The 24,612-nt window shown below is 41.9% G+C and overlaps 1 protein-coding gene across 3 annotated transcripts in view; it reads left to right on the top strand.

Annotated features, from left to right (window-relative positions):
* carmil3 (capping protein regulator and myosin 1 linker 3) overlaps positions 1–24,612 on the top strand; it is a 94,249-nt gene that overhangs the window by 51,870 nt on the left and 17,767 nt on the right. For 2 of the 3 annotated variants that reach the window (XM_034614797.1, XM_034614799.1), the window contains exons 16-28: positions 6,204–6,308; positions 10,074–10,143; positions 10,256–10,337; positions 13,233–13,329; positions 13,428–13,482; positions 16,803–16,975; positions 17,959–18,027; positions 18,549–18,642; positions 20,363–20,461; positions 20,567–20,686; positions 22,227–22,340; positions 23,361–23,536; positions 23,628–23,721. In XM_034614797.1, coding sequence (XP_034470688.1) covers positions 6,204–6,308; positions 10,074–10,143; positions 10,256–10,337; positions 13,233–13,329; positions 13,428–13,482; positions 16,803–16,975; positions 17,959–18,027; positions 18,549–18,642; positions 20,363–20,461; positions 20,567–20,686; positions 22,227–22,340; positions 23,361–23,536; positions 23,628–23,721 — 1,348 coding nt within the window. The remainder of the gene's footprint in view (positions 1–6,203; positions 6,309–10,073; positions 10,144–10,255; positions 10,338–13,232; positions 13,330–13,427; positions 13,483–16,802; positions 16,976–17,958; positions 18,028–18,548; positions 18,643–20,362; positions 20,462–20,566; positions 20,687–22,226; positions 22,341–23,360; positions 23,537–23,627; positions 23,722–24,612) is intronic. The other variant, XM_034614798.1, reaches the window with a different exon arrangement.

Raw genomic sequence — 24,612 nt, 5'->3', positions numbered from 1 at the left:
GCTGTAGATTAGTGTTTAGCCCTGGACCTCAGTGACAGAATTAGCACGCACGCATCGCTCCCTCCCCGTGTGTGTGTGTGTGTGTGTGTGTGTGTGTGTGTGTGTGTGTGTGTGTGTGTGTGTGTGTGTGTGTGTGTGTGTGTGTGTGTGTGTGTGTGTGTGTGTGTGTGTGTGTGTGTGTGTGTGTGTGTGTGTGTGTGTGTGTGTGTGCACACTCCCATCCGTCTTTAATATACACGTCTCTGTTTGCTAACAAGTTTTTTGTCTTATGTGTTTGCCAGCAAGTGTATTTTTTTGTGTTTTACACATGTATGTGTGTGGGTGTAAATATATATATATAAATATATATGTGGTTGTGTTTATCTAGCTAGCAGGCAGAAGCGGCTCTGGCTCGCATCATGTCGTGTCCCCCAGGAGCCCATGAGCTTCCCTGCTCAGCATATTACATTACAGAATAACAGAGAAAAATGGGACTAATTTCTGAGAGGAGTTATTGTTCCGCTCTCCAGGCTCCCACGACTGCATTTGTTTCTCTGCAGACTGCATCTCTCTATTGATCTTTGACTTTTTTTCATGTCTGCCTGCACCTCTTCTCTTTCCCCCCCTTTCTTCCCTGCCTCCTCCTTTTATATGACATGAATTCTGTCACTTACTGGAGCTCTTCTCTCTACCTCAGTCCAGTGTAACATGGGAATATTGATTGATTCCCAGTTTTACTGCTTCCTTTTACTGGTGACTTCCACCCTTAACTCTCCCCCTTGTTGCTGCCCCTTTCTTTTTCATTTCTTTTTCCTCACTGCCTCTCTCACTCACTTTCCTTTTTGGCTACAGCCACACTATTATGTTTTTGATTGAAAATGCATCAACTCTGCTTCGGGTCAATTTCAAGCATTGCTGACCCTGTTATCTTTGCTAACAGCTGTTGTGCAGTTAAATTCTGCATTTTACAATGATGCAACCGATTACATGTGTAGGACACAAGTGTGACGCATGTCTTCCTGTTTACCTTGGCAAGCCCATGCGTGTAAATGAGTGGTCTCGGGTTGTGAGTTTTCAGATGATTGGTATGGACGGGAACTACCTTCCTCCTCTACCTCTATTCGCTGCTCCTCTTTCCTTATCACCCCTCATCTTCTCCCCCCCACCACTCTTTCGCCTCACATCTTCCTGCTCCTCCCCTCCCTCTGTTGGTAGTTCATTCCACCTCCCGCCGGTCACGGGTCCTCTGGTATTAAATGCACGGTGGCTCAGTGCTGCCAGTGAGACGGCCTCTGTGCTGCGGGGACAACGAAGCTGAACCGAGCTGATAAGAACCGCCCGGCTGCCATTCATGAATATGGAACGGACCACCTCACACTTCTCCTTCAGCCAATCACATGCACGCGTACACGAGACAATGAGCAGCCCATGTCGATAAGTTAGACACACATGTAGCGTGTGGTAACAAGCTGCTGATACAGCTCCCTAGAGAGTGCTTAGTGAAAGAGACTGACACCGCATCTGCTCATGAGACAGGAGCCGTTCAGCAGGTTGTATGCTAATTGTTACGAATGGGTCAATGAAAGAGCGGTTGTCCCACACACTCTGAGGTCATCAAAACCAACGACGGGGGGGGGGCTTGTAATGCAGCTGCATGCGCCTCAATATTATCTCAACATCCTCATCTTGGACCTTTTTCCCTCTTACGCCATTGCTTTCCTCCTGATGGCCGTATCCATTAAAACCACATATAAATTAATCTTATCCTATGTTTCCCATATTTAACTCTCATTATCTATTCTAATAAGCCCATTTTCCACTGACTTTTTATAGCAGATTAAGTGTTCACACTCATTTTGGTGTAAAAGATGTACCAGATTCCCTTAACCCTCTTGCTACATGCATCTTTTATCCAAGTTTAGTGCTGGATGTTGGAGCTGTGTGGGAGACGTTTAACTCGGTCAAGCATATCCACTGTTTCACATTAGTTGTCTAGACTGTGGCGGCCTGCCATATTGTAATTTGACACTAATCAAAATAACAGCACGAGATCTCTTACTTAAAGGTCCAGTGTGTAAGATTTAGTTGAAAGGGCTCTATTGACAGAAATTTAATATAAATAATCCTAGTGATGTTTTCACCAGTGTGTTTCATCTAAATTATACAAATTGTTGTTTTGTTTACCCTGTAATGGCCCTTTTATATTGAAACACTTTTTGTTTACATTAGGGGGGGTCCTCTCTATGGAGGCCGCCATGTTTGTCGTAGTAACCCAGACTGGACAAACTAAACACCCTTTGAGTTTTTATGAAAACTAAAGGTTACCACAGGTTCTCTTTCATGTTTGGAAGGGGAGGATGAGGTGAGGGTGAGGGTGAGGTCAGCTGCAACAAGGAACTTCACCACTTTGTCACTAAATTCCACACACTGCAACTTTAATGTGTGCAACGCTATTTGCTGCATGCTCACTTATGCTATTACACTACCGTGTGTGCGGCCTATTGCGCAACCGCTCGAGCTCGCGCTATGGTCTTAATATTTTTACCATCCACGCAGCCACAGAGCTCAGAGTTTCAACCGCAGTTGTGGCATGCAATGCAGTTCTTTCTCTCATGCAAGAACTTAGCTTTTAATCTCTAGCCTACACCCTCCAAAAACTTTGGTAGATAATGTTGTCAAGTCACAAACCAGCTTGGCAAGTGCTAATCGAATTTTCACAGTGCAATCATAACAGTCGGCGGGTCATATGCACAAGGACAATAAGGGCTCCTCCTCACCGTACAATATGCACAAAGTGGACAGGAAATTGGAGGGGTTCAGTGATTAGTCATGTTATACTCTGCCAGTCACATTACGGGGCTTATATCTATTAAACAGCTGTGCCAAACACATGAGCGCATGACAAAATTGGATCAGAGAGGAGAGTGTAGAGAGGTTTTTCAGTTATGATGTTCTGAAATTGCACACACTGCTGCTACAGGCTGGTGATGTCTCTTTTTAGCCTGGGTTTACATGGGTGGAAATGGTAAGAGTCAGTGAGGTTATGCTTCTCTTTCTCTCTAATGTGTGATGTGTGATTTTATTTAGAAAGAAAATGCCACATGCCACCATAACGCTGAGAAATAGCAGTTGAAATATTGAAGACAGTTTAATTGTCCTCCACCGGGCTGAGGTTTTGCAGCCTTTGAAATGTCCGTGTGGAAGCACTGAAGCTGCAGAAGCTGAGTCAGTTCAGTGAATTGAAGTGTCAATAAAGTGTAAAGTTAAAACAGTGAAAGTAGTTCAGGTGTCAGTGGAAACATACGGCTGAAGAAGAGTTGATGTTTTAAGTCTTTAAAACAGCAGCAGTCACGTCAACGGTGAAAGAAGAGACAGTTAAAATAAAACTGCTGAAAAGAGGTGAAGTGCCATTTTAAGATAATTTTAGGCATGTTTGAAATATTTCTGTAAGGCCAAATGCACTGTCAATGCGATATTAAAACATAGGCGTGAGACAGTTCAATATTTTACTTTAATGAAAATAGTTCAGCAACGTAATACTCAACAGCAGTGTTGTGAATCGTCAACACACTAAACTGTGGTGTGGTGGATACACCCAATGAACAGAATTCACCAAACCTTGTTGGGCGGGGTTTTGATATATTGAACTATTGTGATGCTATGTTGTTTGCTCTGTTACTTGTTCCTTTAGGGAGCTGCAGGGTTACCATGGTAATGGGAGCACCAGTGTTAAAACTGGATGTTTTTATGACACCAGGAAGTTCTGTTGCAGATAAAGGTCATGTGACTAAACGCTCACAGAAGCATACAGCAAACGAGAAAGTTCCCAACTAGTTCATTCCAGTGACCCCGACAGTGTTTTTTTATTTAAGTTTCAGTTCAGTATTGCAGAAACATAACCTCCTTTGGGTATATGATATCTAAACTATTTGATGAAAGTAGGTTGCAACCTTCATTTTTGCCTTCAGGATGAGTTCTAGAGACTTCGGCAACTTTTAATCTAGTTCCATCATCATCACACCAAACTAACTACTTTAAAACTACAGACATAACAACAGATGTAACCACTTTAATTTTGAGTAAACTCACACTGTACCATCTATGAGTCGCGATGCAGTACCACTCAGTGTTTTAAAAAACAATGTGTCAATTCTAGTGACTTGGGAACTCACAAAAGCGTAACTTCAGAATAAAAACAAACTTGGAGGCTGACAGCAGAGTCGTTCAGTTGGTTGCGCTTGTTTGTGTGTTGTATTGCACAAACAACAGGACACATTAATGGTGCTCCTGCTGTTGCCAAGGAGACAGGTTTGTCCTACTTTTCTACTGTCCCCCTGGTACAGGAGACAGAAGTCTTATTTACGCTGTAGGCAGCCATGTTCAGGTTCTAGACACAAGTATTTATTTAGTCTGTGACGTTTTCCAGTCAGCTCGCTCTCAGTGGCTGTTCCTTCTTTTCTGCTCATTCGCCCAATCACTTTTCTTTACATACTACAGCATTGTGATTTAGTCTGTGACTTTAAGATTATGTCTTCAAACCGCTCCCAGTAGAGGATCAGTTCACCACATAATCTGTCCAGATCAGCATTAAATCTGCAACGCCCCCGCAATTGTCAGAAAGGCTGAATCGGACCCAAAATCTGGGCCAATTTTCCTCTAAGGTAAAGTGATTTTTGCAGTTCCTCAATTTTTTCAATAGGCTGTTGAGCTTTTTGAGGGTTAAGATTAGTTAAGTGTTGGGTTTGGGTTAAAAAGCAGTCCCCTAACGAGTGCTATGAGGGGCATAGGCACATGGGTTTGTGGCTATTAAAAAAAAACGGATAAAATACTTTGTAAACCAGAATTTGTCAATTAAATTCCCATCCATCACAATAAATAATTGTAATGTAATAAAATATGGTTTAAAAGAGCCACAGACACAGGTGGGGCAGTGGGAATTCCAGCCCATTATTATTTTGTTGGTCTCTCCCTGGACTGTAAGATGAGACGAACCAGGTGAATGTTAATATGACCTTAAAAGAGTAAGGGACTAGGGAATCCATTATGCCAATAATTGTGTGTGTGTGTGTGTGTGTGTGTGTGTGTGTGTGTATACACACTTGGTTTTGTTACCTCCTTAGGACCTTTTCCAGTATAAACCCTCACTTTGCCAGTACTAGTAGATATGGGGAACAAAGCCTGGGCTAAGTTGTAAATCATGGTTAATGTTAGTTTCATGAATCGGTCATGGTTAAGGTTAAAATAACAGGTTAGACTGTCCACAATGAAAATGATACAGTTTTGTGTGTGTGTGTCATTAAAAATGCATAATTGAAAACAGCACTCCTCATTTCTCTAGACGAGGGTGAATCAGTAGGAAATGGTATTATATCTGTCTTCTCTGCTGTACAGGTAAACAACATAGCAGCTGCCTGAAAAGAAAGGTAGCACATAATCTTTTCCTGAAAAACAAACTTCATCTGTCTTGAAGATGAATTCATCCTCCCTCTCTCTCCTCATCCTCCTCCTCCTCCTCCTCCTCACCTATCATCACTTTCTCCTGCGGGCTCCAGACCCCCTCCTCATCCTCCCCTGTGGTGAGTTATTTGTGCAGTGGGGGCTGAAATGGCAGGTTGGCTGCTTAGACAACTTCTAAACACTGATCTGAACCAGTGTACTACGTCCATCCTGCAAACACGGAGGATATTCCCCTTATGTGCAATGACTCCGAGGGATGTTGTACATGCACACAGGCATATTCTCTGCAGTTCCTCTGATGCTGGGCTAATGCTCTCTATATGCCAGGCAGATGGTTGGATAATTGGTCAGTGTTACCTTTTTAACTGGTGGTGGTAATTAATGCCAACCTTTTCATGGTGGTATAATTCATGGTTGATATAATACTGACCTTAATGTCACAGCCAGCATCTGGCTGATTTAGACTTCCTTTTCTCTCTCGCTCCCTCGTTCCCGTCGCTCCGCTCCCCCTCTGTCACTTCTCGGCTTGTCTGCGGAAAACTTTCTGTCAATCACCATCAGCGTAACCCGTCCTTCTGTCACCCTCTCCCTTGTCTCGATCTGCGTCTTATCTGTTCCCATCATTCTCTCATCACCTTTTTTAACCTGTCAGTCTAAATGCCTGATCGTGATCTTGGCTTTAGCGCTCGCCCTCTGTCCTCCTCTCCCTTCCTGTCTGATACATATTTCTTAACCTTTCTATTTTCTTCTTTTCTGTCCTTTTCCAGAAAAGCCAGAGATTCTCTGCCAACGTTCCGCCAGTTCTTCAGCTCAGCATTCAGCCTGAGCCACGTCAGCCTGGCGTCTATGAAAGTCCCTCCGGATTCACTGAGGTGAGTCACTGTCACACATTGCATGGATTTAAAGGGACCTTTGAAACCCTACAGGTCTGTGAGCATATCATAGATACACATTACATGTAAAGATGGAAACACAAAACAGTATCAAAAAGGATCAGATGTGTTTCTTTATCTCAAACTCAGTTCGACTCTCTTTGCGTGCCATTGTTATGCATACAACAGTAATAGAAATACAATCAGGTTGTGTGGAGGATGTGCTTTCTCTCAAATCACACACATATGTAGCCACACTACTCATTAAACACATTAAATCCTTTATGGACACAGCATTAAAATATAAAATTACCAAATTGATCCAATACACACAATTAAAATTAAAAGAATCAATCAAAACAAGCAACGACGCACTGTCAAGACACTCGCATTCTATTTAAGGAGAAAGAAGAAAAGATAAAATGAGTTGCAGAGCCAGCTACATTTCTGACAACATTACCAAGACACCATTTAAATCCCAGTGGCATGTAAGATCCACTGAAATGGGGCCAGGAAACATTGAACAGGGAACTATGGACTGTAGGGTGTCATCAGGATTCAGGTGTAGACTCAGTTTGGCTGCAATGCCAATACATATTCAAATGTTCAGTTTATGGAATGGAATATGTTTTGAAGATGTGGTTCTGCATATGTCAGTTGTTAGTAAATCAAAATCTGTTACATCATGATATCCAATCCACGTTAAATTTCTACGTCATTTTATTTCTAAAATAGTAATCTATGGCCATACGTTACCTTAAAATGGTTACAATGAGTTCCACACATTGAGATTCACAAGCCTGGTGAAATTCACAAAATTCTAATTTGTGCAGAAATGCATATATGTTATTAAATATATCTATTTTCGAATTGAATTCTATACGACTTGTATTTGTGTTTTCGTTTTATTTATGTATAGTAAAGTGTATAAATTGGTACATCCCTATTTAACGTGGTGTACTTGAATAATCAGTGGATAATACCCTCATGCTCTTTCTAATTGGTAAACCAAGTGTTTTGTCAGTGTTTTCTCAATGCCGCCTCAGCTGTAGTGTTTCCTGTTGTGTTAATGCAATCATTATTCTGCTGACTATAGTATTCAACCTTCAGTGCATCACCGTGTGTGACAGCCAACTGGCAACTGAACCTCTTCCCCCTCATATGGAGAACCTCTGGACGCGGCGCACACACTGAGTTGGCCTAATAAACGGCAGTAGAGCCAAGAGGATGCACAAATAAACACATCAGATAGTGTATGTAATATTATACTGATAGTTTATGAGAAAGATGTAAATCAAAACCAAACTCGCTGGGGAACAACAGAAATGTGCGGTGGTTCGATCCCCGGCTATTCCATTCCATCCTTGGGCAAGATACTGAACCCCGATTTGCCCCTGACATCTGTGTGAGTGATTAATGATAAACAGCTGAACATAGATTCACTGTATGATGGGTGTGTGTGTGAATGCTGTAAAACATTTTGAGTGGTCATCAAAGCTAGAAAAGCTCTGTATAAATACAGACCCTCTACCAAATGTTCAATAAAACGATGTTCGGTTTTATAGTCGGTGTAAATAAAAAATAGTGACAAGCAAATACCATAAATTATAACAACGATATTCTATGCAGTGGCATCATAAATGAAATATAAGGACATTAAACATCACTGTAATGTCACATAATTCTACCTAAGTATATTATAGTATCAAAGTACTGATTGGATTTCTGTAGGACTATAAAAAAGGAATGGTTTGTGCTAAAAAATGATTTCATTGAGATATTATTACAATATGTGTCCCAGCCTTTCCAAAATGAATCTTACACAGTAGACGTAAAATAAACAAATTGAAAAATATTCAGGATGTCAAGCAATTAAAACACTTAATTAGATGCTTTATTATAAATTATTCTAAATGAATCTCGTAAATCAATATTTGCAGTGAGGAGAAAGCTAAATCGTAAAGCCATGAAATGTAAATGTACGTGGCGCTCTGCCAATGTGTGTGCTTTATGCTTCATGGTGTTGTGCTTTATGACTTCATAACTTTAAACTGAAGTGGCTAGTGTAGTTCTTTGTCACCAAAGGGCCGAGTGAGAGCGAGAGCAGCTACAGATCAGACACATGTAGATGTGTGTAGAGTGCCGCTAGTCTGCACTCATTTTATTTTATTTGTAATGCACTTTTTCACCATTAAAATGAACGTGATTTAAAAATTAATCAAACTAAGAAATTAAATACTGTAAATGAACCAATACACTAGATAAGCAGACATGTGTCTTAATGTCCAACCCCGGAGCCAGTGTTTCTCCTCAGATTATAATCCATCTGCTCTATTTGCTCAATCAGTGGATTTCACAGATCTGGAATAATGTTAAAGTTCTGGTGAAGGTTTATTTATATTTTTATGTGTGTGTGTGCTTCCCACAGCTCTTACAGAAACTGCCTCTCTCTTAGTCTCAACAACCATTTGGCACCACTCGGCCAAAAGCTGAATCCACTCATGTTGCTGTAAGGTGCTTTACTGTAGAGCAGTGGGTGGAGACACTTAAATGCATTACTCTCATGTTCCCCTACAATCTCCCCCTAATGCACAGCTCAATCACAGAGAGAGGACAGTGGTACACTCCACCATCAGAACAAGCCAAACCACTCAGCACCCACAGGGATGTTATCCTTCATGCTTTTATTGTCTCAGGCTTGGTTACTAAAATAGCTGATACCATATGGGGCGCAGTTTGTATCCAAATCCATCAGTGATATTGAATCATCAAGGCTCGCGTTAGGTTTCAAACGTTCCTCCTCACCAGTGGAGCCATTTTCCATCATGTGAGTGGACTGGCCCTCAATCAGAGGACACAGTTTGAAGGTTCCCACATTGGCCCGGTGTGCACTGTGCTGATGTGTCTTTGTGCAGGAGTCTGTATCCTCATCCTGACCAGCTTCAGGAGATCTGTAACCAAACCAGCCCAGTGAGCTGCCAAGCCAAAAAAAAAAGTGTCCCTACAGGGATAAGTGTGAGTGTGGCTAGATTACAGTTTCTATGTTAGGTATATAGCCTGCTGTTTGCTCCTCCGTAGCCAACGAGTACAATCAATAGGCTGAGTAAACAAAGCAAACTGCGAACAATCAAGGTGGTTTTGTGTTGAATGATGGATCTCTGCCAAAATGTAGGAGTGGACTCCCCACCTTGCACTTCTGCTCATTACCTCCTCATGGTGTACAACCCTTAAATGTGAACAACTTCCAGCGGGGCCTTGAAGTGCAAATACAGTTTTTATGTTTTTCTACTGCACCCTGCTTGGCCTGTGGCTGTGTGTGTGTGTGCATGCACTGCAAATGACCATGTCTCTTGGATAAATACCCTCTTTTCAGGCGATTTCTGTTTGAGCTATGAATCTTCTTCTTCTTCTTAAGCTACTTTTTTCCTAAATCCTTTAATATGGCTTTAAAGCTTTTAGGTGTGCGGATGAGAACGTGGAGCAGCGAGGAGGGGTTGGATGAGGTGTTCGGGTTGTTAGAGGGAGGAACAGCAGCAATTGGATTGACGTGGCACTGATCCCTCTTTCTCGCTCTTTTCACCCCCTCATTCTCGCATCGCCTTTGTCCATTAATTGCCCTTTGTTTCTCCTTGTCTTCGTACCTGACTATCATTCTGCTCACTCCTCCTTCCTTATCTGCCTCTCGATTAATCTGTTTGCTTCTCTCTGCGTTCCTCCCCCTGTTCTCTCTCTCTCCTCTCCTGCTCTGCCTGTGTTTTCCTTCAGGGCTCTGTTCCTGGGTCTGTCCAATAACCCTCATATCACTGATTTACACCTGGACATCAGCAGCTGTGAGGTACGCTCTGTCAGTCTGCGCTGCTGTGGATATATTTACTCATCTACTTCATAGATTAATGCTTGTGGCTTTCCCATCATGCTCCGCTCCTCTCCTTGTCTTCCACCTACAGTTGAGGTCGGCAGGTGCCGGGGTGATCCAGGAGCTGTTTCCTCGAGTTTCATGCGTGGAGACTTTAGACATCTCTGATAATGGTAAGAAACACACCCACACATTTGTGCTCTCACACCCACAAGGGGACAGATTAAGATCTGTCTGTTGCTGTACAGGCACATTGATGGCGGGCATCATGGTGGGGACACCAGCGCGTTCAGTTTTTCACTTAAAGTTCATCTTTTAACAATAGAACCACTGAATAGTTGACGTTTCCTGCTGCAACCATTTATTTTTATGCCTCCGCCCGGCTGGTGGCATTATGTTTTTGGATTGTCCGTCTGTCCCATTTTTGTTAACAAGATATTTCAAGAACATCTTGAGGGATTTCTTTAAATTTGGAGCAAACTTTCCCTTAGACTAAAGATTTTGGTGGTTTAACAAAAAGGTTCAGGTCAAAGTGACCTTGCAAAACCCTTTCTTGTCTCGTGAACATGTTATCTTAAGAATGCCACAAGAGCATTTTTCCAAATCTGGCACAAACCTGTAGGACTCACGGATGAATTGATTAGATTTGAATGATCATGATGTCTCAAGTTGATTCAGCCAGGCTTCTTTCTATGTGGAGTTTGCATGTTTTCTACTGGTACGTCAGTTTCCTCAGTTCAAAAACTGGCAGATTGTTGGGTTAATTGGAGAATCTAAATTGTCCATAGCTGTTTGTCTCTGTGTGCTGGCCCTGTGATACACTGGGGACCTGTCAAGGGTGTATCCTACCTCTCGCCCCAAAGTCACCTGGAGTTTAAGGACAGACCCTGTTGAGCTGCACTGTGGGATTTGTAGAATACACAGGTTTTGGATTTTGATCTATACTAGAGACACAATATCACAATATCTTGGCCTCTGTTGTACAGATCTTGATCATTCATTTTCTTATGTTTCCCCCATGGTGAACAAGCAACCCATACATGAAATAGATTCAACCAGTGCAAGTTACGATTGCAGTGCTCTGTCAGAACTAGTAACGTAAATTCACTTGAGTAGAATATAAACACAGACAGGTCCTTCGTTATACAATATCTTGCCATATTGAATGTGCAATCTGAGCATACAATATAGTTGAAAATCAGAGGTGACTGTCTCTCAACAAAGATTCAATACTTAACCATTACATTGAATTCTCATTCTGCTAACAATGCAAACAAATGCGTATCTTGGGATGTATTACTGCTGCTGTACTGTTTTTACCATTTATCCAGCTACCCACTGACAAAAACAAAGCAGATGAGATGACTGTGCCTTGTTTCCCATCTCATCTCTTTATTAGTTTGATCAAAGGAGAACCATTAACAAGTCTCTGGTGCCCCCCTCCTCCTCCTGCTCTGTCATGTCACAGTTTGTTATCACTGACACCATGAAAATTAATTTCAAATAAAAGCTGCAAGCAGCATTGCAGAATTTTTTTTTTATCTACCTTTAATACCTCCACTGAGATAAGACAAGCTGCATTTGTAAAAGAACCAAGCTCATCTGGTATTGAAAATGGATTCAACCTTGACTTAATCTTGGATAATTTCTTTGTTCTATTTTGTATTTATTTAAAACTAGTGCAGTAAACCTGCCTGTTTGCAATTGTTGTTGTCTTGTCCTGTGTTGATGATCTGGAGCTGCTTCAGAATGATTACTTGTCATAAGTGACTCCTCCTCAAACAGTTCTACAATATACTGTCACTTTTTATTGTTTGTGTGCAGGACGTTGTGTGCAGAGCTTTTTATAAACATGTATGGTTTAAGAGTAAAGTTAGAAAGCTTTGTCTTCATTCTACCTGGTTTATCTGCAATGAAGATTTTATAGTCATTGTTTTTCATAAAATGAAACTGAATTTGCTTTATTATTGTTCACGAGGTCTGTAAAGCTGACAAAAAAATCGTTATTTCAAAATAATAGCTCTGTAGTTCTGCTCAATATAAAGCATTATAGATCTGCTTATCGAAATTACCTGGTGGGACAGATATCATTGGCCATAGGCTGCCAGTTGCCAGTTGTACTTTATCTGAGGATGTGGAGTTTAGCTCCGTCCTCGGACTGAAAGCACACTGCCCTGCCCCCACTGACTAACAGTCCGTTCCTGTAAAATGAGTTGCAGCACGCTAAGCTTTAAAGGCTTACAAATGACACCACGTATCACCAGCCAAATGCATTTTCATAGTTCTCTTTACACAAACTCTAATCATGTTGGTAAAGATGAGACATACCATGGTTAATATGACTCATCTATAACATGTATCCATCTATCCATCCATTATCTATACCACTTATCCTTTGAAGGTCACAGGATTAGCTGGAGCCAATCATCTATAGCATGTCATGTCAGATTGATATTAATCTTGGTCATGTTTAGGCGAACAAAGAGGGATACAAGGAGCAATAGTGTCCTTGAACCAGTCATTGCTCAGGCCCTAATTAGAGCTTTGCGAGCTTATTTAACAACAGATATGTGTTCCTCTGTCGAATGAGCCATTTCAGTGTTTGTCGGTGAAATATCTTGCCATGGTAACCACTTTCCTCTTCATTCCTCATCCTTGAGCGTTTGAATGTGCGAGTGGGTGGAAGTGAGGTTAATTGGGAGTATTTTGGAATTTCAGTGGGCAGTAAGAGTTTGTTCCAAAACGGGCCATGAGACGATAAAATGAGCTCTGAAAGCCAGAAATGTTAACACCTTTCAAATTAAACTGCGGGGCACTGGTGTAACATTCATGAAGTTAAAATCTGACTTTTTGTTCCAGTTTAATTAATCAGCTAATATCTTGTCTTTTTGTGTTCAAGGTGTCAACGCTCTTAAAGTTTTCATGCTCATTATCGCATTAGATTTGTTCTTACAAGGATGTAATTGAACATCTAGTTGGAAGTGTTTTTTTAACAAAGGCACAGCGGACTGTAGCATTGCTGGCACTGCACTTGTACTCCAGTGATGTGTGCGCTGTGTTGTTTACAGGTTTGGATGCCGACTTGCTGGCTGTCATCCCAGCATTCTCCAGGCACCCCTCCCTCAAACACCTGATGCTGGGGAAGAACTTCAACATCAAGGGCAGGTAGGGACCACGAGGGGAAACCGGCAGTACAGATGGCAGGAGGGCGAGAGATTGATACTGATGTCTAATGTTTTCTCTGTTTCTATCTGCCTCCGCAGGGTGTTGGACGACATTCTGCAGAAAGTAGTTCATTTGGTGCAAGAGGAAGAGTGTGTGAGTTGGATTATGTAACATATTGTGTTCACTCCACATGCGCACAAACACGAGAATCCTCTGTGGCGTTATGCACAGATGCACGCCTACACACGCCTCACAGATTTGTCGCGACACACACATTCCATGTGCACACACACACACAAACGCGCACATGTCACCGTTTAAATCCTTGTCTCCTCGTTCATGGGCTTTTCAGCTCAATCTCCCACCTGCCCAGCACACGAGGTGCAAACATGCACACGAGTCATATTGTCTGTGGGCCTGTGATGTCATGATGTCTGTGGGTCCCGCCGAATGATTCACTTCGGTCTCAGTTTATTTGCGAGACTCCCAAGGCTCTCTCTGCCCTCCACTCGGCAAATCCAGCATGACAAGCAGCTTACTCAATTATTTACCACTGTTGATGGTGATAGCTCACAACTATGCTCCTGAGCCGAGTACGGAGTGATGTGTGCAATGCCGGCCAACTTGCAAAGGCGTGGATGACCGTGAACGTGTAGGTTTAAAGGGATTATACCAAGTCTCTCGGAGGTCGTCCTGTTAGCTCACCCATGTGATGACGACACAAACATCAGAATCCTCGTCCTCCTGCGGGGAGCTTTGATCCAGTGCCCCATGCTGACACGCAACTGTGACTCACAGAACGCTGTTAAAATTAAAGTGAGAAAATGAGAAGTGCCAGCAGCCGAAAAAGATACATAAACAAGATGTGGGGGGGGGGAAAACCTCTTAAAGGAGTAGTTTGATATTTTGGGAAATTCACTTTCTTGAGAAGGGTTACTTAACTGTTGGGTTTCTCTGTACATTTTAAGGTCTTGAGCTTATTATGTTAAGCTAACTTAACTTAGCAAAATGACTGGAGACATGGGGACACAGTGAGCCTGGCTCGGTCCAAAGGGAGCAAAATCCACCAAGCAACAACTATAAGCAGTAGTGTAGTGCAGGGTATATACGCCACCACTTGTTGTTGATCAGTTTAGCGTAGACCCACTTCTAAATCGCCTGTTGTGTGCATCATTCATCTGTGTGCTGCAAGCCAATGTTTTCCTAGGACAGCTGAAGCTATCACCCTTATGCTGCTTTCCATCCCTTCTTGCTCTGCCTCTGATTGGTTAGTTAGAATAAGAATATCAGAGTAAGCCAATCAGAGGCTGAGCAGGGCGGGTCATATCTGTGTTCCTGGTAAAAAAATATCACCTGCCCTTTTACCTGACCTCCTGATTAACCAAACCCGTAAAAAAAAGCAATTAAATTCGGCCTCTTAGGAAATTCAAACATAAAGCGAACTACCCAAACAAAAATATCAGCAGACGTCTCATGACGATCTGCGACCTCTGTGCTGCTCTGTGCTGTTTAGTCCCCACACCCCCCCTCCCCGTCAGAGAGGATGCTGATGGTGACAGAGACTCTACCTCGTGTATAACAACAATAATAATAACAAGTGAAAACGTCAACCGCAGTGAACATTTTTTAATAGCAGCACCTTGTAAATTATGATAATAACATGTGGTAGATTCATTTATTTAGAAATATTTGCAAACTGTAATACGGTAATATTTCCAAACTGCTGCATGACAAATAATGTTAATTTTACACTGTCTGTTGCAAATCAACTGATCCATGTGAGTTTACAAAAGAAACTACTGACCCGTAGACAACTTACTCAAAATGCATCATCGCATCACCGTGAAGTCTGAGAGCCAGTATTGATGCAAAATCTGCGTCAGAAATTAAGTGACAATTTGCCCATCTCTGGATGAAGTAGATATTAATGAGTAGTCTAACATGTCACTGTTACATAACAAACAACGTTTATCCTTTGCTGGACGGGCTGAAAAAAAAAAATTAAGATGATACCCTCTACTCCAGGATTGTTGGATTCTTGTCTGCTTAAGTTGTACAAAGACAAAGTGTAAAAAGTTGCAGTTTGTTCTTGTTTTTGACTTTATGTTAACTTCAGCCAACCAGATGCTAGCTGCAGCTTTAAATTTAGTATCGGGAAATGTGAGTAGTATCAATCTTTATATCTCCCTCTTGCCTAGAAAGTTTAAATTTTTCAATATGTTAAAGGCTGTGTCCAAAATCCCTCACTAATCAACTATATGGTGAGTTCACCATTTTATAGTGCTGTCCGAATGTTTTTAGAATTTTTTTTATACACTATGTAGTGGACTTATTGTTTCCCACAATGCATCGTGAAAAGTAGTGCACAACCGATGGTCACAAACCGAGCAATATAGACCATCATGCATTGCACTCGCGGCAGAGACACAAGAGGAGAGTGGGAAGCAGCAGTAGCCCGACCTGTCGTACAAATGTAAATACGAGCAGAGCAGCGCAGCGCATCACAGCACAAACTACGTCAAACAAATAAAAAATAAAAAAACATTTAAAATGTTATTGTTGGATTTATCCCCGCCCAAGATTGTTATGTTACATCATAATCCTGCGACAATGACATCTCTGCACAGAATAGTGTCCGATATTTATTTTTTTTTCCAGATGAGCTCACTATATAGTTCTCTACAGAGAAGACCCTATATATAGTAAAGTAGGGGTAGGTGAATGAGTGGGGGATTTTGGTCACAGCTATAGTCTTATTTTAAACCTATTATGCATGTTGCCACACAAACTGGTTATGGATACTCTGTGCAGCTAAAAATATGCTCGTAGCTCATATTAAGTATATTCAGGAATAAACAAATGTAGCTACACTTCTATTCACATGGCGAGTGTTGGTGTAAAGAACCTATCATGTAGTAAAGTTGTTGTCATTGTTGTTTGTCAGATTTTGTGTCTGAATTGTAAAATTGGCAAATTGGTTTGGAGCAGTTTTAAGACTCAACAGATTTTTCCCATTTATTCAAAGGCAGGGTCCTAATGACAAAAACACAGCTCGAGTTGACAAAAAAACAAAAGAATGTGCAAATAAGCTGCTAATTATTACACATTAAGTTAAAACTATCGTAATAACAAATATTATTTAGATGTATTTATTGTTTGCAGATTTATTGTATGTATGTATTACTGGACTTCCAAAAACTACTGAGCATAATTTATTAACATATTTTGTAATAATCAGCATGATTACCACTTATAAGTTCTCAGGTAAAATAAAAATGTAACATTCCTGCTTATAATCGAATAAATCTGGATGATTGTGACTAATTAACTAAATGAAATAAATTAAGACATTTTGGGCAATTTGCTGCCCAAATTAATTTCACCCTTGAAAGAGAATATTTTGAAATCATCTTCCTTCTTTTTTTCCCTCTGTGTTCTCTCTCTCTCTCTCTCTCTCTCGCTGTGTCCTTAAGGCCCTGCACTCCCTCTCGCTGTCTGACTCGAGGCTCCGCCAGCGTGGCACCGTGCTGGTCAACGCTCTGGGCTCCAACACCTGCCTGCGGAAGGTGGACCTGAGCGGCAACCTCCTGGAGGACTCCGGGGCCAAGATGCTCAGCAAAGCCCTGCAGATCAACACAACACTCAGGTGTGTGTGTGTGTGTGTGTGTGGGGGGGGGGGGTCTTTGTGTCTGTGTGTAATTTTAAAATAACCAGACTACTGGGAACAAGAGAGATTACCTTGCAGATTAGAGCAGAGGAGGAGTGGGACAAGCAAAGACGAGGTTGTGAGACGAGGACAGATGAAAGAATAGGGTTGGCGAAAATGAATGTTCGGTATGGTTTGAGGACACACAAAGGTTGCTGAGAGGCGTAACAGTGAGTTCAATGTGGCGCTTCAAAGACGAGGGGAAGTGAGCAATGTAGAAGATAAGAAGGTAAGACTGAGAAGCTGAAGGGATAGCGAGGCAAATCGTTAGAAGGGAGAGAAAACACGGAGGAGGGGTGGAAAGAAATGGCCTCCAGGCAAACACCATATTGTACAACACTGAAATAAGCGAGGAGGTTGAGTGAAGACGTGTGTATATTTTTGAAGTGCGCTGGAGAATGAAAGCGGTAGAGAGTAAAATCTCTGAGATGGGGGGGGGGGGTGAGAGAGTTGGGGAAAGGAGGACAGCAGCGAGACGGGGGGTAGGATGGGAGTGCTGGTGTGGGGGAAATGGCTGGATACGGAGGAAAGAGGGGGAAAGTTCTGATGGGATGCGAGAGGGAGACCGCCTATGGAGTGAGATTTTGGTTTTACTGATGGAATTTCTAGGGCAGAGAGCGCGGGATGGAGAAAGAGAGATGGAGGAGAAGGAGGAATGGGGAAAAAGGGGCTGTAAATTACAGATGTGTTAAAAATAGGAGTGAGTCAATGTTATGGGGACAATCTGCACTGGGAAGTAACAGAAGCTCATTGGTTACACGGCAGTTGTTCATGCATTTGTAATTTTGTCGTGTGTACGTGCGTTTGGTGTGTTGGGTATGTGTGTGTCTATGTGTGTGTGGGGAGCTCTAAAAAGCTTCTGATCATGTTCTTCTCCTCTGTTCCCGTCTCCCCCAATTTCCTGCCGGCTTGATCCCTCTCAGGAGTGTGGCATGGGATCGCAACAACACCACAGTGACAGGCTTCCAAGATGTGGCGAGAGCGCTCGAGCAGTAAGATCAACACAACACGCACACACACACACACCAAAAAGAATACAGACACACATAAAATGGATCACTTTCACACTCATAAGATAGGCAGATAACCATCTCTGTACAGTGTTTACTATTACACACTGTTTCATCAGCCTTTTGACGTGGCATGTGCCAGCCAATCGTGGGTGTGAAGTTCGTGTGTTTGTGCGTGCGTGCGTGCGCGTGCGTGTGTGTGTGTGTGTGTGTGTGTGTGTGTGTGTGTGTGTGTGTGTGTGTGTGTGTGTGTGTGTGTGTGTGTGTGTGTGTGTGTGTGTGTGTGTGTGTGTGTGTGTGTGTGTGTGTGTGTGTGTGTGTGTAAGAGTGTGTGGGTGCATTTGCGTATCAGGGAATTGGAGAAAAACAGTTATAAACGCCCTGGGTGTTTCCTGTTTGTTCTTGTTAACATCATAATCCTTCCAGTTTATTATTGCAACGTTAATATCATCACTCTTCCCCCCCCCCCCCCCTTTCTCTTCCTTCTCTCGTCACTTTAACAGCAACTTTACCCTGCAGTACATGCCCCTCCCCCTCAGTGATGTGGCCCAGGCGTACCGCAGCGCCCCAGAGAGGACCGACCAAGCCCTGACCAAGGTGAGAGGAGCAACGCTTCTTCGATGTTTGTGATGTCTAAATATTCTGCATCCTGTTATAAAGATGCAGGAGGTAATTCCTGACCGCCGGGGTCAGGCTGAGTCATCAGTTTGATGAATGACTTTCATTTGCTTGTGCATCAGAATTAATGATTAAGCGTGAAAGTATTTATAAATTAAAATGTGGTAGGTCCCCATATAACAAATCCGCATTAAAAGTTTTGGCATTTTTGTTCATGAGAAACCTCATAATACCTATCGACTATCAACGTGTTGCATCATCTTACTCCTGCTACACAGATTAGATTACAAAATAAGTGCAAGTTGCATTACTTGTAGAATGGCTTCTTTAAAAATTGCAAAACAAATCCGATTGGTACCCAAGTCTTTTTTGGCAAATATTCTAAATATTATACAGAGAGGAAGTTCCTCTTCTCTGTCTCATGTGATGGTAAAGTTAATACCTTTGAGCTTTAGACTCTTGGTTGGACACACACCAGGCAGTTGAAGATGGCATCTCGGGCTTTGGGGTGTTGTGATGGACACTTTTCAAATGTTCAGCTCCAATGGAACCATTGAGGGCAGGTTTAAGGGCCTTACTCGAGGGCCCCTTTGTGGTGATCAATGTAAGGGGCAAGTGTTGCTCTGTTTACTTCAGTTACTACCCTGCCTTTAGCTGTACTGTATCATATGATTGGGTCATAAGAGGCAGACATTCACACTGTTATTTTCTGGTCTTATGACGGTGCCCCACATCTTTAAAGGCACAAACATCAGCCTTTTAGTAGCAGTGTCTCTTTTTAACCCACGTCCTGTCGTGCAGATTGTCTTGTTTGTGTCCATTAACAGTCGTCCAGGAGGGGAAAGTGCACTCGCTAACATCATTAGACATAATAAATTGCTGGATCGCGCATCAGCTTTAAAACCTGCCTTCAAACATAAAGAGCTGTCCTTTTCGATCCCGAATGACAGTTTTCTCCTCTGCATTTGCCAAATAGATTCTGTCCGTCACTCGGCTTGTAAGCTGCAGCTAACAGAGCAGGTCTGTTTACATTGCATGTCGCAGTCTTACTCCCTGCCGGCTCAGATGTCAGTCAATCACAATCAGCATCTCCCCCTCCCCAGAGGCTCGGACGCTACAGGAGCATTCCTGATACAGCTGCAGAAACCAAAACAAATATCCACAGTATATTTTTACATCTCTTTAAAACAACTGAACTATTAACGACCGGAACTGGTTCTGCTTTGGTTCTATCCTAATGAGTCATTCCTGGTTATCAAACTCCTTTTTGCTTGGAGTATGTATGCATATTTTATTTATTTTTTCAGCGTTCAGGGATTTAGCCCTTGAGGAAAACTTGATTTACATAAGATGATTAAGCAGTGAACACTTCCACCTGCTGAGTCAAGAAAATAAATCAAAGGCTCCCCATTTATTTCTGGGGATCAAAATTCTCTCTCCAGTTTCCTTATTACCATGCAAATGGACCTGTCTCCTGCACACTGTGCTTTGTAAACAGCTGTCATCTCCGCTCCTCTCGCTCCTTGTTTGTTCTCTCTCTCTCTGTGTGTGTGTGTGTGTGTGTGTGTGTGTGTGTGTGTGTGTGTGTGTGTGTGTGTGTGTGTGTGTGTGTGTGTGTGTGTGTGTGTGTGTGTGTGTGTGTGTGTGTGTGTGTGTGTGTGTGTGTGTGCGTGTGTGCGTGCGTGCGTGCGTGAGACAGATCCAGCGTGCCCTGCTTAGAAACAACCAGACTCAGCGCTTCTCGCAGAAACAGGCTCTCAGGCTTCACCAGGGTCTCGTCACCAGCACTGCTGAACAGGTTTGTGTGTGTGTGTGTGTCCTCGCAGGATGGTGAACAAGTCAAGGTTCTTATTTAGATCATTCACAGAATGTTACTTATTATCTGCATCAATTTTGTGTGTAGGTGATGGAGCGTCTGTGTGTGCGGGTGCAGCAGCAGGTGTGTGTCCTGAAAGGCCCAGAGGAAGGAGAGGAGGTCCAGACGGCCAGACAGATCCTCAAAGAAGCCAAGAACTCCAGAGCTGTGAGTGTGCGTGTGTGTGTGACACTTTCGATGTACTTGTAATTTAATATTACCGTTTAATGCTACTTTACACATCTACTCCACTAAATGTTTGTAGGAATTTAATCCAAATTTCACTCCATTACATATATTTGGCAGCTATAGTGACCAGTTACTTTGCATTTCATGATTTACCACTTTTTAATATGGTTCTCTTTATGAAGACAAGACCTGTGTTATTGTTCCCTTGGGGAAGCTTCTCTTTGGCTCAGCCTCCCTCACAGAGCATTCATCTCCTGACTTACTGAGCAGAATCCTAATAATCCTCCATACATTACAATGCATTTTAACAAAGTTCACACAGTGCATTCAAAAATTGCTCTAGACTTTATGAAGGATCAATATAGCAACCAAGTCTCGCTGCTAAAAATCTTAATAGAAGCTATAAACATATTTTTTTTAATGTTATGTTTATGGGCAAAGTTAAACATAACATTTTTAGGATATTGCTTCCATGTCTCTTTTCTCCCAATTTACAAGCCCCCCCCCCAGGTTTACTTTCATTCACACACATCGAACTCTACAACAGACTCCACTCATACACAACTCCACCTCTTCCCTTATCCATTACCCTCTGTTCCTTCATTGTCTGAATTCTCTCACTGGACATTATTATCGAAGTGTTTTTATTCAACAACCGTGTAAAGAAATTAATAAGTAAACAAAAAAATTGAATAAAATAAGAAAGGAAAAAAACCCAAACCTCAGAACATTTGGTGTGCAGCATACACACCAAATGTACTATTAAAACAGTAGCATAGACATTAGCAGCCACAATGGCCCCACATGTCATCAGAAAGCTAAGAAATACGTTTGTTATAATGGTGTTTGAACTCTATACACTCACATTCAGTCTGAATGAAGGGAGATGGATCAGTTGTTTTACAGGATTAATATGATACAACAAATGACTTTACTAATGGTTAATTAATGATTCACTAATACTGAATTGACCTAAGCAATTATTTAAAAAAACATCTTTGGCTCGCCTTCTTATACGAGGCGTTGTGATACTTCTTTATGACTGGTGAGTCATTAGAAGTCAAATCCTGAATAGATAAATAACTTGATGAATTAATCAATTAATTAAGGTTGAATGATGAGCTATTGGGTTGTCAAAGAAAATTACAGAAAACTTTAATCACCATGAATGTTTATGCTTTTCCATCCTAAACAAGCATTTCGATCTAGACTTAGTAAAGACCTGTCTCTGCATCAGGTTCCAGGATGGTTTGGGCTTTAAGTTATAGAATGTAAAATTAAAACCTTTGATAACATGTGAAAGTCTTGTGTTATATGGCAACACACAAACACACAATTTAGATAAATCTCACAGCCATACAGTGTGTATCAGACAGGGATGAGCCCCCAATGACACCAACTGAACATAATCCATATTTGACATCCAACTTAACGAGTTCTTTTACTTTTGATACTCACGTTGTCCTCCACTGATCTTAACCTCATCTCCTCTCTCTCTCTGCCCTGCTGTGTGTGTTAGCTGTACCCATCTCTGTGCGAGCTGGCCCACGTGTTGTCGGTGGACGGTCCCGTCAGACAGCGCCTGGACACTCTGGCAGGAGAACTGGCCAAAGCTGCGGACAAAGAGCTGCAGGTGTGTTTGGGGACGCACCGCGGCTGTAATCACAGATATTTTAAACAGTGCAGCCCTGGACTAGTTGCATTTAAATTGCCAATTAATAGCGTATGACTGTGTGTGTGCGGCGGAGGTATGCTGACTTCAAAAGAAATGCCGCATTTAAATTCACAGGGGGGAACCACTTTTAACATTTCTTAGCTCCATTCTGGTAGTGTTGGGATTCTGCAGCACAAGGCGGTCGAATGATAAAAAAAAAAGGCAACACACCCCGAGGAATAAATCTATTGAATATCAACTTACTAAGGCACAATTTAAATCCTTGTTTGTGTTTTCCAATTTTATTACCATGCATGAGGCTGCGTTTCCAATTTGCAACGGTCAAAATCAATTACATTGAAGAAATATATCGATTGGTGAATAATTCCCACACAAAATGTCCAAGTTTGGGCTGAACTGGTGAAGGTGTGAACAGAGTGAATAGTTACTGGTTGATATGTGGATAATTGGATTGCTGCATTGCCGATACCAGTGTTTCCCAATAATTATCACCGTCATATTCTAATTAGTTCCACTGCAGTTTCATAATGAACCAACACATAATAACACAAGAGATCTATAACTTGTGCTATTTGCAGCGTGCTCGCACTACCACACTACACTGAGCTACCTCCATGCTCATGCTATGGTGCATACATTTTGTTTACCGTCCACGCAGTCGGACCTCATAGTTTCAGACAGGTGCGCCATGCAATGCAGCTCTTTCTCTCAAGTGAGAACCTATTTCTCACTCTTTATCCTGTGTACCTGTCTCTCGGAATCTGTTTCGTGTGAGAGTGACCTTTGTGTGTGGGCACCCTCGTTACCAACATAGATTGAAATGACAGTCATATATAAGAAAAGGTTAAGCGAGTAGATCATACTGTGAACGATTAATTGAATGTTTGGAAAATATTATACAGTATATATATTATATTATATTGAGATTTAAATTTGAAATGTACATAATACATAACTTCTCTGGGCTTTTGTGTCCAGGTCGTTGTGGACTCTATGGTGTCTCTGTGCCGCGAATTGTGTCCCATGTCCTGCTCGGCAGCCGAGAGACTCAGCCCGCCTCTCTCGTCCATCTCCGAACAAGTTTCGATCCCTCGCTCCTCCATCCGCAACGCCCTGATGGAGAGAGCAGCGGAGGACATCAACAGAGCCCTGGAGTAAGAGAGAGAGAGCTGGTGAAACAGCATCAAGCAAGGAACTTCAGCTAAGACACCAACTGAACTCTTTGTGTTTCTGTCTTTGTCTCAGGGAGGTGAAGTTGTCTGTGGTCTCTTACCTGACCAACTCAATAGTGGATCAGATTCTACAAGAGCTCTACACAACCCATAAAACACTGGTACTGGTAATATAACTTTGCATGACTTCTCTGTAGATGGTAGAAAATAAACTTTAAAGTTCTAGTTCCGAGCTGAAATGTGTAACTTTCTAGCACAGATGTATTGATTTGAAAGTCTGATGTGGTGTTCAGAGTTGATTCAGCTTGATTTTGGAAAAGTTGTGAAATGTTAATACCAATACATTCCCTATAAACAAGATAACATGACTGTAGCCAAGCAAACGTCATCCACATTTTCCCACGAGGATTGCAGAGTGTTACCAACTGCAACAAATAAACAGTTTTCTGTGTTTGAACACATGATCTAAAGGTAGATCATAAATATATGTCTACACAAAACATCACAGATTTCATATTTAAATTCTTTCTGGAGTCTGTTACAGCTGGTTGCTTAGCAACCTGGCTGTGATGATGACAAGACAGCAGGAAGTCTCTACTGCGAGCCAAGAAATAGTCCCACGCATTTCTTTACACTTCAGTTTTTGTCTGAATCAAACAAACAAGATACGAGCGCAGCGGTGGTGCTGGTAGGCAGATTTTTGTTGCCTTTTGTTTTCTCTCTGTTTTGCAGTCTTAAACTGAGCTAACAGTCTCCTGGCTCCAGCTTCATATTTAATGGACGGGGATGAGAAGGCTATTGATTTGTCTCCTCGAAGCTTCTGCAAGAAAAATTACTAAACAAGCAACATTCGTCTTTAAATAAAAAAGATCCTTCTGTGTTATTTATTAAAAGTTCATAACTCAAATTTGCTTCAAGAGAGCTTTGTGTGTGTGTGTGTACATACATGTTGTCTGATCCTATTTGACAGTGGCCCGGCAAAATAAGGCAACCACTCAAAAACCGCCAATCAGACTGTGACTCAAATGTTGCTGAAACCTGAATGCTGTATTTATGTG

Source organism: Hippoglossus hippoglossus, chromosome 17 (genome assembly GCF_009819705.1).
Source record: "Hippoglossus hippoglossus isolate fHipHip1 chromosome 17, fHipHip1.pri, whole genome shotgun sequence".
Classification (NCBI taxonomy): Eukaryota; Metazoa; Chordata; class Actinopteri; order Pleuronectiformes; family Pleuronectidae; genus Hippoglossus; species Hippoglossus hippoglossus.
This window is presented reverse-complemented; position numbering and strand designations above follow the sequence as displayed.